Source organism: Rattus norvegicus, chromosome 2, assembly GCF_021556685.1.
Source record: "Rattus norvegicus strain SHRSP/BbbUtx chromosome 2, alternate assembly SHRSP_T2T, whole genome shotgun sequence".
NCBI classification, from domain to species: domain Eukaryota; kingdom Metazoa; phylum Chordata; class Mammalia; order Rodentia; family Muridae; genus Rattus; species Rattus norvegicus.
Genome location: NC_141535.1, coordinates 230,022,726 through 230,040,477, shown reverse-complemented (window position 1 = coordinate 230,040,477; position 17,752 = coordinate 230,022,726). Strand labels below are relative to the sequence as shown.

The 17,752-nt window shown below is 39.6% G+C and overlaps 1 protein-coding gene across 3 annotated transcripts in view; it reads right to left on the bottom strand.

Moving 5' to 3' along the window:
• Stpg2 (sperm-tail PG-rich repeat containing 2) overlaps positions 1-17,752 on the bottom strand; it is a 526,121-nt gene that overhangs the window by 503,633 nt on the left and 4,736 nt on the right. For all 3 annotated transcript variants that reach the window (XM_087631242.1, XM_087631240.1, NM_001100993.1), the window contains 3 exon segments: positions 16,267-16,379; positions 12,711-12,839; positions 9,853-10,017 (listed from right to left, as the gene is read on the bottom strand). In XM_087631242.1, coding sequence (XP_087487368.1) covers positions 9,853-10,017; positions 12,711-12,839; positions 16,267-16,379 — 407 coding nt within the window.

Here is a 17,752-nt window from a genome sequence, read left to right as displayed (position 1 = left end):
AGACCAGTTTTAGGCCATGGTGGTCTGATAGCATGCATGGGATTATTTCTATCTTTCTGTACCTGTTGAGGCCCGTTTTTTGACCAATTATATGGTCAATTTTGGAGAAAGTACCATGAGGAGCTGAGAAGAAGGTATATCCTTTTGCTTTAGGATAGAATGTTCTATAAATATCCGTTAAGTCCATTTGGCTCATGACTTCTCTTAGTCTGTCGACATCACTGTTTAATTTCTGTTTCCATGATCTGTCCATTGATGAGAGTGGGGTGTTGAAGTCTCCCACTATTATTGTGTGAGGTGCAATGTGTGTTTTGAGCTTTAGTAAGGTTTCTTTTACGTATGTAGGTGCCCTTGTATTTGGGGCATAGATATTTAGGATTGAGAGTTCGTCTTGCTGGATTTTTCCTTTGATGAATATGAAGTGTCCTTCCTTATCTTTTTTGATGACTTTTAGTTGGAAATTGATTTTATTTGATATTAGAATGGCTACTCCAGCTTGCTTCTTCTGACCATTTGCTTGGAAAGTTGTTTTCCAGCCTTTCACTCTGAGGTAGTGTCTGTCTTTGTCTCTGAGGTGTGTTTCCTGTAGGCAGCAGAATGCAGGGTCCTCGTTGCGTATCCAGTTTGTTAATCTATGTCTTTTTATTGGGGAGTTGAGGCCATTGATATTGAGAGATATTAAGGAATAGTGATTATTGCTTCCCTTTATATTCATATTTGGATGTGAGGTTATGTTTGTGTGCTTTCATTCTCTTTGTTTTGTTGCCAAGACGATTAGTTTCTTGCTTCTTCTAGGGTATAGCTTGCCTCCTTATGTTGGGCTTTACCATTTATTATCCTTTGTAGTGCTGGATTTGTAGAAAGATATTGTGTAAATTTGGTTTTGTCATGGAATATCTTGGTTTCTCCATCAATGTTAATTGAGAGTTTTGCTGGATACAGTAACCTGGGCTGGCATTTGTGTTCTCTTAGGGTCTGTATGACATCAGTCCAGGATCTTCTGGCCTTCATAGTTTCTGGCGAGAAGTCTGGTGTGATTCTGATAGGTCTCCCTTTATATGTTACTTGACCTTTTTCCCTTACTGCTTTTAATATTCTTTCTTTATTTTGTGCGTTTGGTGTTTTGACAATTATGTGATGGGAGGTGTTTCTTTTCTGGTCCAATCTATTTGGAGTTCTGTAGGCTTCTTGTATGCCTATGGGTATCACTTTTTTTAGGTTAGGGAAGTTTTCTTCTATGATTTTGTTGAAGATATTTACTGGTCCTTTGAGCTGGGAGTCTTCACTCTCTTCTATACCTATTATCCTTAGGTTTGATCTTCTCCATTGAGTCCTGGATTTCCTGTATGTTTTGGACCAGTAGTTTTTTCTGCTTTACATTATCTTTGACAGTTGAGTCAATGATTTCTATGGAATCTTCTGCTCCTGAGATTCTCTCTTCCATCTCTTGTATTCTGTTGGTGAAGCTTGTATCTACAGCTCCTTGTCTCTTCTTTTGGTTTTCTATATCCAGGGTTGTTTCCATGTGTTCTTTCTTGATTGCTTCTATTTCCATTTTTAATTCCTTCAACTGTTTGATTGTGTTTTCCTGGAATTCTTTCAGGGATTTTTGTATCTCCTCTCTATGGGCTTCTACTTGTTTATTTATGTTTTCCTGGAATTCTTTCAGGCATTTTTGCGACTCCTCTCTGTAGGCTTCTACTTGTTTATTAATGTTTTCCTGTGTTTCCCTAAGGGAGTTCTTCACGTCTTTCTTGAAGTCCTCCAGCATCATGACCAAATATGATTTTGAAACTAGATCTTGCTTTTCTGGTGTGTTAGGATATTCCATGTTTGTTTTGATGGGAGAATTGGGCTCCGATGGTGCCATGTAGTCTTGGTTTCTGTTGCTTGGGTTCCTGCGCTTGCATCTCGCCATCAGATTATCTCTAGTGTTACTTTGTTCTGCCATTTCTGACAGTGGCTAGACTGTCCTATAAGCCTGTGTGTCAGGAGTGCTGTAGACATGTTTTCCTGTTTTCTTTCAGCCAGTTATGGGGACAGAGTGTTCTGCTTTCGGGCGTATAGTTTTTCCTCTCTACAGGTCTTCAGCTGTTCCTGTGGGCCTGTGTCTTGAGTTCACCATGCAGGTCACTTGCAGCAGAAAAGTTGGTCTTACCTGTGGTCCAGAGGCTCAAGTTCGCTCGCGGGGTGCTGCCCACAAGCTCTCTGCTGCGGCAGCAACCAGGAAGATCTGCGCCGCCGTTTCCGGGAGCTTCAGTGCACCGGGGTTCCAGATGGCGTTTGGTGTTTTCCTCTGGCGTCCGAGATGTGTGCAGAGTGCAATCTCTTCTGGTTTCCCAGGCGTGCCTGCCTCTCTGAAGGTTTAGCTCTCCCTCCCACGGGATTTGGGTGCAGAGAACTGTTTATCCGGTCTGTTCCTTCAGGTTCTGCCGGTCTGTTCCTTCAGGTTCCGGCGGTGTCTCAGAAGCAGGGGTCCTGCAGCTCCTGGGCCCTCCCCCACGGGAACCCAGAGGCCTTATCTGTTTTTTTTTAAGGTATATTTAGGTAATATGCCCAAGCTCAAACTCAAGGTTTGTGGTAGTAAGCCATAACTATTTGTTTCTAATTCTGTTCTGAGATGCCCTAGGAATAATGATACTATCAAATATCTATCTGGAGAAAACAGGGTCTTATAAGGAAATGGCTAATGCCACCCTGGGGTGGGGAGTGGCAAGCAAAATGATATGACATGTCAAAAGGACACAAGTAGCAGCTTACAGGAACTCCAAAAATTAAAATCTGAAATGAGCTGAGCTTTAAAAATATGTAATGAAAATAATATTTTAAGAAAACAGAAATGCATGAATCTGACATAAATACATATATAAGAATACAGCTACAATTCTCTTTTAAAATATTTTTAGAACAACCCCCCCAAGAAAAACCAGATATTGAGAGGATGAAGTCGGAAAACCAACATTTGATGAATATAACACTAAAATATTCAAGTATCATTAGTAGATAATAAAATTGGCAGCTGAAGAAAGCTCTATAGGGAGAGTCTGACAAGAACTAGAATGACTACTTAGTTTTGAAGCACCTTTCCAAAATTAAAATTTATAGGAAATAAAATCAGAAGATAGGACCATTACTTTGCTGTCAAAAGCCATCTAGGAAAGGCTAAAGGCATATTTGTGACTTTTCTGGAGATGGTCCACCACCATTTCACATGGCCTGTAATGGGTGAGCTCTAAGAATGCAGGGTCCTTTAGAGATTTCATTCCAGGATTGCTTATCGCTGCTGATAAGCCTTTCCTGTCACTATTACATAGCCTAATGATTCCTGGGCATCAGCACACACTGTTGGGCAGATTTTTTTTCAGATCAGCATGAAGATGTAGTAAAGATGTAGTAATTCTGTATATACAAATTGATGATTTCATAATTTCTAGTAATGATTTTATAGAATTCCTAAATTTATACAAGTAATTCCAAGCCCTCTATAGAATATTAGCTAAAAAAAAAAAAAAAAAGAACTCTGTAAGCCTTCACATGTCATGAGCTAATTGCACTAGAAAAAGAAAGCAAGCTTGAAACAAATTTACAATCAAGAAGAACATTCCTTGCCTAGGAAGCGCAAGGCCCTGGGTTCGGTCCCCAGCTCCGAGAAAAAGAACCAAAAAAAAAAAAAAAGAAGAAGAAGAAGAAGAAGAACATTCCTTCTAGGCTAGGTAAGACCATTATCTAGTAAGGAAACATCATAATCTGGGAATGGACAATTTATTGTAGGTACAAGGGCCAAAAAAATGTTCTAGTTTATCTATACAAAAGTTCAAAATAATAAGACACAAGGCAGATGATTGTCTCTTGACAAAACTGTGCTAACTTCTAACAAAAGGAATGGACAATTTATTGTAGGTACAAGGGCCAAAAAAATGTTCTAGTTTATCTATACAAAAGTTCAAAATAATAAGACACAAGGCAGATGATTGTCTCTTGACAAAACTGTGCTAACTTGTAACAAAAATTATTGCTTTAACTTATACTGAATTTATGGGGGTAAAAACAGACCATGAATGTTGGGTCAGATATTAGTCTTAATGTAAAGACATGTAAACTCATGACATAAATTATTGCCCTAAACATTCTATGAACTTATTGGAATGTAAACATGTTTAGAAAATGATATAATCAATTATCCCGTTGTAACAGTTCTACCTGATAGCTGTATAAGGTAAATTTTTAGAGACAGTATTAATACTGAGGAAGGCAATAAAGGTTGTTGGAGCTTTGCTCCATCCACTAAATGTGTGTGTGTGTGTGTGTGTGTGTGTGTGTGTGTGTGTGATAAACAGATGTTAATTTCTCTTTATGTAATCCATTGAGACCTCCTACCAAAACTGTAGCATGTGTTCTACTTAGATGATGGCTACATTAGTGCCCATCCTTATTACTGTACCCTGTTTGACAATAGTTTTATGAAGCAGCAGTTTTATAAATTACAGTATTTTTAAAATTGTTAACAATTCAAAATATCTAATAGCCCCCAAACTCGCCGTTTGCAGATGTCCACAAACCAGATGGCTTTTTAATGTAATTGATTCTAAATGCAAAGGTATATATAAATGAGTAGTTTTATTGGGAGAAAAAGTAGTGTAAGTTCCTCTCTGAAGCTAAGCAGTCAGGAGTGTTTCTTTTCGTTATGTTCTGAGTACAGCTGCTGGGTGCTATGCAGAGAGCTCAGGCAAGCTCAGAAGTCTACACATGTGACGGAGTTCTCTGAAGTTATTGATCTGCTCTTGGGAACATTTACAAATACTTGATTAAAAATCAAGTGTATGAGACACCGCCCGGACCTGAAGGGGCCCAGTCAACAGTTCTCTGCACCCAAATCCCGTGGGAGGGAGAGCTAAACCTTCACAGGGGCAGACATGCCTGGGAAGCCAGAAGAGACTACACTCTGCCCATATTTCTGACTCCAGAGGAAATCACCTAACGCCATCTGGGACCCCGGTGCACAGGGGCCCCAGGAAAAGGCGGCGCATGCTCTCTTGGTTGCCGCCCTCACAAAGAGCTCAAAAGCACCCCCCACGAGCAACTTCAGCCCCAGGCACTATATCCAGCAAAACTCTCAATTAACATAGATGGAGAAACCAAGATATAGAACATTCTATCCTAAAACAAAAGGATATACCTTCTTCTCACCACCTCCTGGTACTTTCTCCAAAATTGACCATATAATTGATCATAAAACAGGCCTCAACAGATACAGAAAGATAGAAATTATCCCATACGTCCTATCAGACCACCACGGGCTAAATCTGGTCTTCAATAACAATAAGGGGAGAATGCCCATATATACATGGAAGTGGAACAATGCTCTATTCAACGATAACCTGGTCAAGGAAGAAATAAAGAAAAAAATTAAAGACTTCTTAGAATTTAATGAAAATGAAGGTACAACATACCCAAACTTATGGGACACAATGAAGGTTGTGCTAAGAGGAAAATTCATAGCTCTGAGTGCCTGCAGAAAGAAACAGGAGAGAGCGTATACCAGCAGCTTGACAGCACACCTAAAAGCTCTAGAACAAAAAGAAGCAAATACACCCAGGAGTAGAAGGCAGGAAATAATCAAACTCAGAGCTGAAATCAACCAAGTAGAAACAAAAAGGACCATAGAAAGAATCAACAGAACCAAAAGTTGGTTCTTTGAGAAAATCAACAAGATAGATAAACCCTTAGCCAGATTAACGAGAGGACACAGAGAGTGTGTCCAAATTAACAAAATCAGAAATGAAAAGGGAGACATAACTACAGAACCAGAGGAAATTCAAAAAATCATCAGATCCTACTACAAAATCCTATATAAAACAAAACTTGAAAATTTGCAGGAAATGGACAATTTCCTAGACAGATACAAGGTACCAAAGTTAAATCAGGAACAGATAAACTATTTAAACAACCCCATAACTCCTAAAGAAATAGAAGCAGTCATTAAAGGTCTCCCAACCAAAAAGAGCCCAGATCCAGATGGGTTCAGTGCAGAATTCTATCAGACCTTCATAGAAGACCTCATACCAATACTATCCAAACTATTCCACAAAATTGAAACAGATAGAGCGCTACCGAATTCCTCCTATGAAGCCACAATTACTCTTATACCTAAACCACACAAAGACCCAACAAAGAAAGAGAACTTCAGACCAATTTCCCTTATGAATATCAACGCAAAAATACTCAATAAAATTCTGGCAAACTGAATCCAAGAGCACATCAAAACAATCATCCACCATGATCAAGTAGGCTTCATCCCAGGCATGCAGGGATGGCTTAATATATGGAAAACCATCAACATAATCCATTATATAAACAAACTGAAAGAACAAAATCTTATGATCATTTCATTAGATGCTGAGAAAGCATTTGACGAAATTCAACACCCCTTCATGATAAAAGAAAGAATAGGAATTCAAGGCCCATACCTAAACATAGTAAAAGCCATATACAGCAAACCAGTTGCTAACATTAAACTAAATGGAGAGAAACTCGAAGCAATCCCACTAAAATCAGGGACTAGACAAGGCTGCCCACTCTCTCCCTACTTATTCAATATAGTTCTTGAAGTTCTAGCCAGAGCAATTAGACAACAAAAGGAGATCAAAGGTACACAGATTGGAAAAAAAGAAGTCAAAATATCACTATTTGTAGATGATATGATAGTATATTTAACTGATCCCAAAAGTTCCACCAGAGAACTACTAAACCTGATAAACATATTCAGCAAAGTGGCTGGATATAAAATTAACTTAAATAAATCAGTAGCCTTCCTCTACTAAAAATAAAAGAGAAACAAGCCGAGAAAGAAATTAGGGAAACAACACCCTTCATAATAGTCCCAAATAATATAAAATACCTTGGTGTGATTTAACCAAGCAAGTAAAAGATCTGTATGATAAGAACTTCAAGCCTCTGAAAAAAGAAATTGAAGAAGACCTCAGAAGATGGGAAGATCTCCCGTGCTCATGGATTGGCCAGACTAATATAGTAAAAATGGCCATTTTACCAAAAGCGATCTACAGATTCAATGCAATCTCCATCAAAATATCAATCCCATTCTTCAGAGAGTTAGAGAGAACAATTTGCAAATTCATCTGGAATAACAAAAACCCAGGATAGCTAAAACTATCCTCAACAATAAAAGGACTTCTGGGGGAATCACTATCCCTGAACTCAAGCAGTATTACAGAGCAATAGTGATAAAACCTGCATGGTATTGGTACAGAAACAGACAGATAGACCAGTGGAATAGAATTGAAGACCCAGAAATGAACCCACAGACCTTGAACCACCCAATGGAAAAAAGATAGCATTTTCAGCAAATGGTGCTGGTTCAACTGGAGGTCAGCATGTAGAAGAATGCATATTGACCCATGCTTATCACCCTGTACAAGCTTAAGTCCAAGTGGATCAAGGACCTCCACATCAAACCAGAAACACTCAAACTAATAGAAGAAAAAGTGGGGAAGCATCTCGAACACATGGGCACTGGAAAAAATTTCCTGAACAAAACACCAATGACTTATGCTCTAAGATCAAGAATCGATAAATGGGATCTCATAAAACTGCAAAGCTTCTGTAAGGCAAAGGACACCGTTGTTAGGACAAAATGACAACCAACAGATTGGGAAAAGATCTTTACCAATCCTATAACTGATAGAGGGCTAATATCCAAAATATTCAAAGAACTCAAGAAGTTAGACTGCAGGGAGACAAATAACCTATTAAAAAATGGGCTTCGGAGCTAAACATAGAATTCACAGCTGAGGACTGCCAAATGGCTGAGAAACACCTAAAGAAATGTTCAATATCTTTAGTCATAAGGGAAATGGAAATCAAAATAACCCTGAGATTCCACCTCACACCAGTCAGAATTGCTAAGATCAAAAACTCAGGTGACAGCAAATGCTGGCGAGGATGTGGAGAAAGAGGAACACTCCTCCATTGTTGGTGGGATTGCAGACTGGTACAATCATTCTGGAAATCCGTCTGAAGGTTCCTCAGAAAATTGGACATTGAACTACCTGAGGACCCAGCTATACCTCTCTTGGGCATATACCCAAAAGATGCCCCAACATATAACAGACACGTGCTCCACTATCTTCATAGCAGCCTTATTTATAATAGCCAGAAGCTGGAAAGAACCCAGATGCCCTTCAACAGAGGGATGGATACAGAAAATGTGGTACATCTATACAATGGAATATTATTCAGCTATCAAAAACAATGACTTTATGAAATTCATAGGCAAATGGATGGAACTGGAAAATATCATCCTGAGTGACTTAACCCAATCACAGGAAAACATACATGGTATGCACTCATTGATAAGTGGCTATTAGCCCAAATGCTCGAATTACCCTAGATGCACAGAACACATGAAACTCAAGAAGGATGACCAAAATGCGAATGCTTCACTCCTTCTTTAAAAGGGGAACAAGAATACCCTTGGGAGGGAATAGGAAGGCAAAGTTTAGAGCAGAGTCAGAAGGAACACCCATTCAGAGCCTGGCCCACATGTGGTCCATACATATTCAGCCACCCAATTAGATAATTAGATGGATGAAGCAAAGAAGTACAGGCCAACAGGAACCGGATGTAGATCTCTCCTGAGAGACACAGCCAGAACACAGGAAATATATAGGCGAACTCCAGCAGCAAACCACTGAACTGAGAACAGGACCCCCGTTGAAGGAATCAGAGAAAGGACTGGAAGAGCTGAAGGGGCTCAAAACCCCATGTGAACAACAATGCCAACCAACCAGAGCTTCCAGGGACTAAGCCACTACCCAAAGACTATACATGGACTAACCCTGGGCTCTGACCTCATAGGTAGCAATGAATAGCCTAGTAAGAGCACCAGTGGAAGGGGAAGCCCTTGGTCCTGCCAAGACTGATTATTGTGGGGAGGGTGGTAATGGAGGAGGATGGGAGATACACCCATAGAGAAAGGGAGGGGGAGGCATTAGGGGGATGTTGGCCCAGAAACTGGGAAAGGGAAATAACAATCGAAATGTAAATAAGAAATACTCAAGTTAATAAAGATGAAAAAGAAAAGAGTGAAATCCTGAAAAAAAAATGGCTCTTTGCCTATGTCGTCCCTGTGAGCTTTCCTTAAATCTAGCCTTCATTTCTGATATTTTCCTCACTGTGAGGATCTAATAAAGTATAAAAATACAGCAGAGACAAAGTACTATGCAGTTCTGCTTTGGAAGTGAGTAAAACCGCACTTTTGCATACATTATATGGATTTATAAATAAACCACATACTTTAACTGGATGCATGAAACTTTGACAACTTCTAAACGATTAGATCTCCGTCAATGAACCTGATTGACTACATTTGTTCCTTCAAACAGAGAAGCTTCTTTTTTTTTTCACACTAATTTGTACAATCATGGATAATTCTCAAGTCAAATTCTTTTATGAATAAAATGCTCATGATCTTCCTTAGAAAGCAGGGGAGAGTCTGCATGTTGCATTTGTACACTGTGGTGGAAACTTCTAGTAATTGCCACCATTCCTTCCTCTCGGAGGCAGAGTCAGATTACATCTCCCAGCCTTCTAGGGAGCAAAGACGGGCCCTGTGGCTGAGCTCTAGTTTCTGAGCCTAGAGGGTTTCATTCATTTCCTCTGTTCTCTTCTGCCGGCTGGAGGGCAGGCATACATACATGAGGGGAAATCCTTCAGTATGCAGGAAGGCAGTGAACATCAGTGTTCTGTTACTTATAGTGACTGATGCATGCATGACGCACAGACAGTAACAGGCAGTCTTCTTCCAGATGCCGTCATCAAAGGTGCCATACTTACAAACTGAGGATTGTAGTACGCCGGACCCATCGTCTTGTCACTAGAAGGTGGGGTGCGTCTCATAATAGTGTCGTCCTCGTTGAGGTGATACCCGTGCGACTTTCCCGAAGAGGGAATTGAAGGAATATCAAGGCTTCTGGAAACTGCAGGTTTCCTACAGATTTTCTTAAAGCATAAAATGTTTGTGAGGAAGACAAGAAAGAGAAGAACAAAGTATTTTAATTTACTAAAGGCAATCATTAAATGTTGACTTAATAGATACATCATATTACCCAAAAAAGGTCTTATAAAAGTGAGCTGAAGGAGTGGATTCAAGTTTTAGCACATTGTGTAGACTAAAATATAGACACTGTTAAGGCCACTATAAGAACTAAGGATTTACTCTTAACTTTGTCAGCCATTGATCTTGCTTAGTAAAGCAGAGAATGTGGACTTTAAAATTAAATAAATAAATAATAAGTAAATAAATAAATATATAAATAAAACAAGGCATCCCTGCAACAACATCAGACACTGTGGGAGTGTGTACCATACAGAACAATCTTAAGTTCTTTCCTTTGGTCCATTTAGTAACACTTCCTGCCTTCATTCCCTGAAATTCATAACTTGTCGGTATATTACCTGTGACTTGTATACAAGGTAACTACACAGACTAAAGAGCAGAGAAATGTCTGAGATAATGCTAAAATGTATGGAAATGTAGCAAACTCATTTATAAATATGGCCTGTGACGTAAATGCAGTAATGAAATGTATGCTTCAATTCTGAAAGAGCTATGGCAAAATTGACAATATTAGGGCAAGAAGCATTGATTAGCCTGTGTTTTAAAGGTTTATAATTTAAATGAAAACAGGTTGTAGTAGCATATATTAGACAAAATATATATATATATATCAAACAAAACATTGACATTTAAAGGATTTAGTTGTGTAAAAAAATGGTGTGGGATTATATTTGTCCCAGCATTTTCTGGACAAACAAATGCAATGGTGTAGGTACACATGCCCATACACAGCTGTGCTACTGAAAAGCTGCCACTGCTCCAGGAATTTTTCTCAGTCGATACATGGATTAAGTAGCGTCAGTGGCACTTATGAAAATACTTACAGAATTAAAACAAGGATACATTGAATAGCTTTCTTTCTGTTCAGTACTTTCAAAAGAGACATATCAAAGGTTTGCAAAACCTAGCCTTTCCTTCCTCCAGCTTCCACCCATGTTGCCCTCCCATACAGAGATCCTCCGTGAGCACGCCATGTCGATGCACACTGCAGTGTTGTTGTTACTCAGGAGGTTTCTACAGCTACAATGTCTTTGAGTACCATGTGAATTCTTCTTTAAGACCAAGGATATCATTTCCCCTATCCCTTCCAAACACTCTTTCATTCTGGGGCCCTAAGATGGCTCTAAGATAGTATTTCATCAACTATATCGTCCTACATTTTGTTCCCTATTAAAATTGTGGCTCTTGGGGGAAGGGGATTTACCTTCCGTGTATGAAGAATGTCTAACATTGTGTTAACTGACATACGTGATCATTCAACAATGTTTGACAATGAGTAAATGAACATTTATTTTGTCCCTGCACATAAAATATATCTGATATCTAAATGCATGACCTAAAACTCAAACTTTTCTTTGTACTAACAACATTCAACTAAGACGTTAATCCTGAAATATAAAATGCTCTTTTGCAGATGACCGTTTAAATAGGATTAATTTGAGCTATGTGAAATACTTGAAATAAAAAATATAATCAATCTAAAAATATGTTTTTCCAGGCAGTGATGAGAAATGCCTTTAATCCCACAGAGGCAGAGGCAGGGGCAGGCAGATCTCTGTGAGTTCAGGGCCAGCCTGCTTTATAGAGCAAGTTCCAGGACAGTGGGCTTACACAGAGAAACCCTGTCTCAAAAAAACAAAACAAAACAACAATGACAACAGCAATCTCTCTCTCTCTCTCTCTCTCTCTCTCTCTCTCTCTCTCTCTCTCTCTCTAAAAAACATGACCAAATCCATATTAAATAATGCTATTTATTCCAATAGTATGGGGCTTTGGTATGAAAATAACTGCATTCATAACTAGAATGCATATTCCAATCCTACACTTCAAGGACCATCTCCAAATCAGTCCCTTCCATAAATCCTCTAGGTCTTCTGTAATGCAATAGTCCTTTAAATCCCTAAAGCATCTCGATTCATGATCATTCATCTACGACTTGTCAAATTTTGTCTTTAAACAGCAGCTACCTCTGTCTCCCATAGAAATTGTTGGCTTTCTTCCTTCAAACATCATGTTTTGTTCTGTGTGGCTCTAGAGCTAGAACTCAGGACCTCACACAGGCTCAGCAAATGTTCACTAGGCTACAACTGCAGCCCAGGAAGCATCCTGATGACATTTTGTTAACAGGTATTTACACACAATCACTAAAAGCCAGTACATAGATCAGCAGGCTTTTTAAATCTTCCTGCTCCCTACTCACTGCTTACGCTGTGGATACAGAATAATCAAGAAGACCAGAACCCACAGATATAGCTCAATGGTTAGGCATTTATCTAGGACACACAAGGCCCTGAGTCCAGTCTCCAGGATCATGAAATAAATGGGAATAAAAATGAACTATAATGTTTATATAGTTAAAAACTAAAGTTTATAAAATTATTTAATATTCATCTAATTACAAAATAACTATAATATGAATAGTAAGAATATACCAAGGTTTACAGTAAGGCTTTTTTTTTAACATTTTTAACATCAAGCACACTGCTTACAATTTCTTTTTTATTTTATCTGAAAGAACTGTCATTAGAAGTTACTTAAAAGGTGACATACTGCAGATGTTCTTTGGCTTACGTACCTGTCTGATTCTGATACATAGTGTCCCAAGGTAAGGGCAGTCGTAGCTTGCAGGTCCTGGACCATCCGAAATAAGTTTCTTAAATCGCTTCTCTCGGTTTTGCAGAGTGCGGCCTCCTTTTATTTTATACTAAATTAGAGGTGAGAATTATTTAGTAATTCAAGAAGTACTTCATGGTTCCTATTTTATAAATACAAAATATCACCAACAAATTGTTTTAAAATGGAATCTGAGAAAGACCCCAAGTTCCTCTATGAAGATACTGAGATAATAGTTATAATTAATTATAAGTTACGACTCTAAACTCAAACCAAAATTTACCGTAGTTTAGAGTATCCTAAGGGAGTACAAAAGAAGGAATTAGAGTCAGGGTTTTCCAAACCTCCCAAGTAGAGTTAAATAGACTGTGTTGCACATCGTTGGAAAAACTGATACTTAGGATCTGAATTTTCAGACTATTTCAGTAGCAAAGTCTGGCCTTCTGTGCTGGCTAGTTTTACCTGAACCTGACAAAAGCTATAGTCACTGAAAAGAGAGAACCTCACCTGAGAAATGGCAGTGGGCAAACATGCTGGGCATTCTCCTAATTAGTGATTGATGGGGAAGGGGCCAGGCCATTCTGAGGAGGGGAACATCTCTGGGCTGATGATTCTGTCTGTGCTCTATAAGAAGGCAGGGTGAACAAGCCAGGAGCAGCCAGTAAGCAGTGCTCATCAATGACCTCAGCATCAGCTCCTGCCTCCATGTTCCTGTCCCTCCAAGGTGAACCAAATAAACCCTTTCTTCCCTAATTTGCTTTGGGTCATGGTGTTTGATCACCGCAACAGTGACCCGAAGACTCACATTGGTACCAAGATGGTGGGATAACTGCTGTGACAGACCCGGTCATGTTGTTTGGGAGAGGATGGTGGGAGGACTTTGGAACTTTAGCCCATAAAATCCACTGCCTGTTCAAAGCTGTTGTGCCTGAAATTTGATGGTAAGGGTTGAGAGAAATGCAGACGATGGAAACCTGGCTTGTGAAATTTCAGCGGGAAGGTTGAGAGTCCCTTAAAGACTCTATCGGGGCTATTTGCCATTTAGAATTAAGAATCTGTGGTTCTTGTCAGCTGAGGCTGAAGAATCAACTGTGATTAAACAATGAGAAGTGACGCTGGTTAGTTGGAGGTGAAAAATTAGTGGTAATTAAGAGACCAGTGACACTGAGGTGAACTCCGGGTCAATGCACAGAAGCTGTGTTCTAGGACGACCAAATTTGTGCCTATTGCTGGCAGTCAAGCTTGGCCACATGTAAGTCTCCCAACTGGTACTGGATTTGAAGTCATAAGAGTCATGAGAGCAGCTGAGGCATGACACTCAGGCCAGAAGAGGCCTTTGGTGGTGTTCCAGGTTCATTAACAATGGAAGTCCCAGCATCAAAAGGGTCATTCAGAGAGTTGAGGCTTGTTACCTTGAGGAGATCCCAGGATGTGGAAATGGTAAAAGTGCAGCCCGTTTACTCCAACATTTTGGAGACGTTGGAATCCTGGGATGAACGACAAGGACAGCCACAACCATGGTGTAAACCTAGCATGAGTCTCAGTCTAGAGAAGCAGTGTAGGCTGTAGAGGGTCAAACCAGAGGAGGACTCAAGCCCTCAGTCACTTGATTTGGGCTCCTCACCCTCCCAAAGTATTGTGAGTGAATTCCTGAAGTCTGCCACTGAGATGGGCACTGCTGGACTTCTTTTTCTTTTCTTTTCTTTTTTTTTTTTTTTTTTGACTGATTCTCATTTTACAGGAGACCACAGTCCAGAGACTTTGAACTTTTAAAGAGAGTTGAGGGTTTTACAGAGGCTTTGGATTTTTAAAGAGAATGATTTTAAAGTGTTCGAATTTGTAAAGACTTTATGTAAGTTTACAAAACATCTTGTATTGTGATGTTAACATTAAGGCATGATCATGGGAGAGAAAAGAAAGGTTGTGGCTTAACAATGATGTGTTCAGGTGTCAAGTTCACAGGGAGGCAGTTGTGCTAGCTACTGACAAAAACTACAGTCAACTGAGAAGAGAGAAATGCGGTTGAGAAAAGGCCTCATGACCTGGTTGCAGTTAACCCTGTGGGGCATTTTCTTAAGTAGGGGTTGATGTGGGAGGGCACAGCCCATTCGGTGTGTATGTTGGGAGGGGCACACCCCTAGGCAGTGGCAAAACAAGCAATGAGGAGCAACAGGCCACAACATCCTCCAGGCATCTACTCCTGTGTCCTGATTCCAACCCTGACTTTCTTCAGTGATGAACCTGATGTATAAATGTAAGTCAAATAAACCCTCCTCTCCCCAAGTTGTTTTGTGTCATGGTATTTTATCATATCTATAATAATCCTACCTGAGATACCTTCCAAGCTTGCTCACGATTGGGCATTTTTATAATGCACAAGTTGATCATTTACAGAGAACTTTATACGGGCTTACTGGATAACTTAGCTTTCTGCTCATCTTAGTCTTCAGAACTGTCTATTTGTAGAGCACACTAGAAGGAATCTTCCACAGCTCATCACACTACAAACATAGATACTCCAGAACCAGAAAATTACCAGCAGACTAATGGTGAGTTTGTCCCAATAAAAATCCCAAAAGTTATAAAAATCATATTCATTTAATGAAAAAAACTGCAGTGTCTTCTGAATACACTTATTTCTGGTCATGAATAGGGTCGTTTTATTTTGGTCACAGACCCATGAGGTTATGCAGAAATAGAAAGCAAATGAGACACGGCAATATAAAGTGCAACATTAAAGTAAAGCACAAAAAAAAAAAAAAAGACCTCCCTCCACTGCTACCTACACATGTGACCATTTGTAAAATTTTCAGGCATCGAAATTCACTCAAGAGTCCCATTCTGCTACTCTTGTGGACCACTGAAGCATACAACCATGTTTTATACCATATAGTAGATATAGAATAATGTCTTAGTTAGGGTTTTACCGCTGTGAAAAGATACCGTGACCAAGGCAACTCTTATAAGGACATTTAATAGGGGCTGGCTTAGAGGTTCAGAGGTTCAGTCCATTACCATCAAGGCAGGAACATGCCGGTGTCCAGGCAGGCATGGTGCAGGAGGAGCTGAGAATCCTACATCTTCATCTGAAGGCCTCTAAGAGAAGACTGACTTCCAGGCAACTAGGACTAGGGTATTAAAGCCCACACTCACAGTGATACACAAGGCCACACATGCTAATAGTGCCACTCCCTGGCCCAAGCATATGCGAGCCATCAGAAATAATGAGAAGCACACAGGCAATCAACAGCAAGTGCACTGACACTCTATTATTTGAGTTATGGCACTACAGATTTAAAAGAGAAAGATATGGGGGAGGGAGATAAAATACAGGAAGTGGCACTTCATTATTTATTTTTGAGACAAGAAATAAGCATTTTTGTCTTGTTTTTAATTGGTGTTTTAGCCTAAGATTAGTCTTGAGCTTGCAATGCCGGAGTTATAAATGTGTGCCACTGCATCTGGTTAAGAAAACATGATTGTCATTAACTCGGCCAATTATAACATTACACACACACCTGTGCTTGTGACACATTGTAGTGCGCTGGACCTGGAACGGCTTTCCCAGGGTCAGAGGAGACAACATAAGCATCTTTTTTAGAACTCAAAGAAAGAAACGGTGCATAGCAACCTATAAAAAGAAAAATCACTCCATTGGCATATAGATCAGAGAGATTTCTGAGAAAATAGTCTCAGGATATATATAATCATTTAGTACCCTCAGAATTAAGACTATATTTATTTTCAGAACTAAGAGCTGTTTGTACCAATTATAACATTCTTAAAATTCTCATGTAAGATGACAATTTCTATTATTATCTATTAAATGTGAGGCCCTATAGGAGTGAACTTAATAAACTACAACAAAAAAAATATAATTCTCCTTCTCCCCCGCCTCTGTGTATGAATTTGCTATCCATATGTGAACATGTGTGTCTAGTATGCAGATTTATACATAAGTGTGTAGGAACCAGAGGTCAGCATCAGGTGCCTCCTCCCATGCCTTTCCAGCTTACGCTTTGAGATGGCTAATCACTGACCCTGGAACTTTTCACATGGTGACTAGACCAGCTTGCCAGTGTATCCGCTACTCCACTCCCTGGTCCTGGCCCACCCCTGCACTGGCATTACAGAAACACATAGCTATGGTTGACTGTAGGTGGGTGATGGGATACAAACTCAGATGCTGATGCCTATACAGCAGGCACCTTAGCCACTGAGCTGCTTCTCCAGCCTTTTTCCTCTTCTAACTGTGACAGTTATATTTAGCTGATAAAACACTTTATCTACCAAAGACTACTGCTTTGTGATCTTAAATAGCAAATATTATATATATATATATATGGTACATAGGTGATATATATTATGCATGTAAATAAAGTTATAGATGTTGCTAAAGATGTACCTCAGTGAGGCACCTACCCGTGTTGCAGGGAGGGTGAGGGGAAGGGGGAAGGGGAGGGAGAGGGAGGGGAAGGGGTGGAGAGAGGGGAGGGGAGGGGAGGGAAAGGACGAGAACTGAGATGGAGAGAATTTAAACCAGCCTGACAAGTTATTGATGATGCTTTGGCACACAGTTGGTGCTCAGTAAATATTTCTTGATTGCCTAATTCTATACAGAAGTTGACAAATCCATGCTATAAACTTGAAACAAGCAGTCACTGTACTTGACAAGTTTGGATAGCAAACGTGGATAGCCTACTAAATTCATTTGGAGAAGGTAAAGGGTATATAATATACCCATTCTTCATAGTATTGATGTTAGGGTATGTAACAAGTATGTGTGGTTTTAAACTCCGTATATAAAAGAAATGGACAGTGAGGAAGGAATCTAGTACTCATAAAATCTTCACTGGACTTTTTCAAAATTAATCACACAGAATCTTCTGCTACAGAGCTCAAGTACATGCGGAGTTATGAATACAAGAAAAAAAAACACAAAAATGAAAATATTGTAAGTTCCACACAGAAAGGTCCTCTTCTATTTTATTTGTAGCTGGCTAC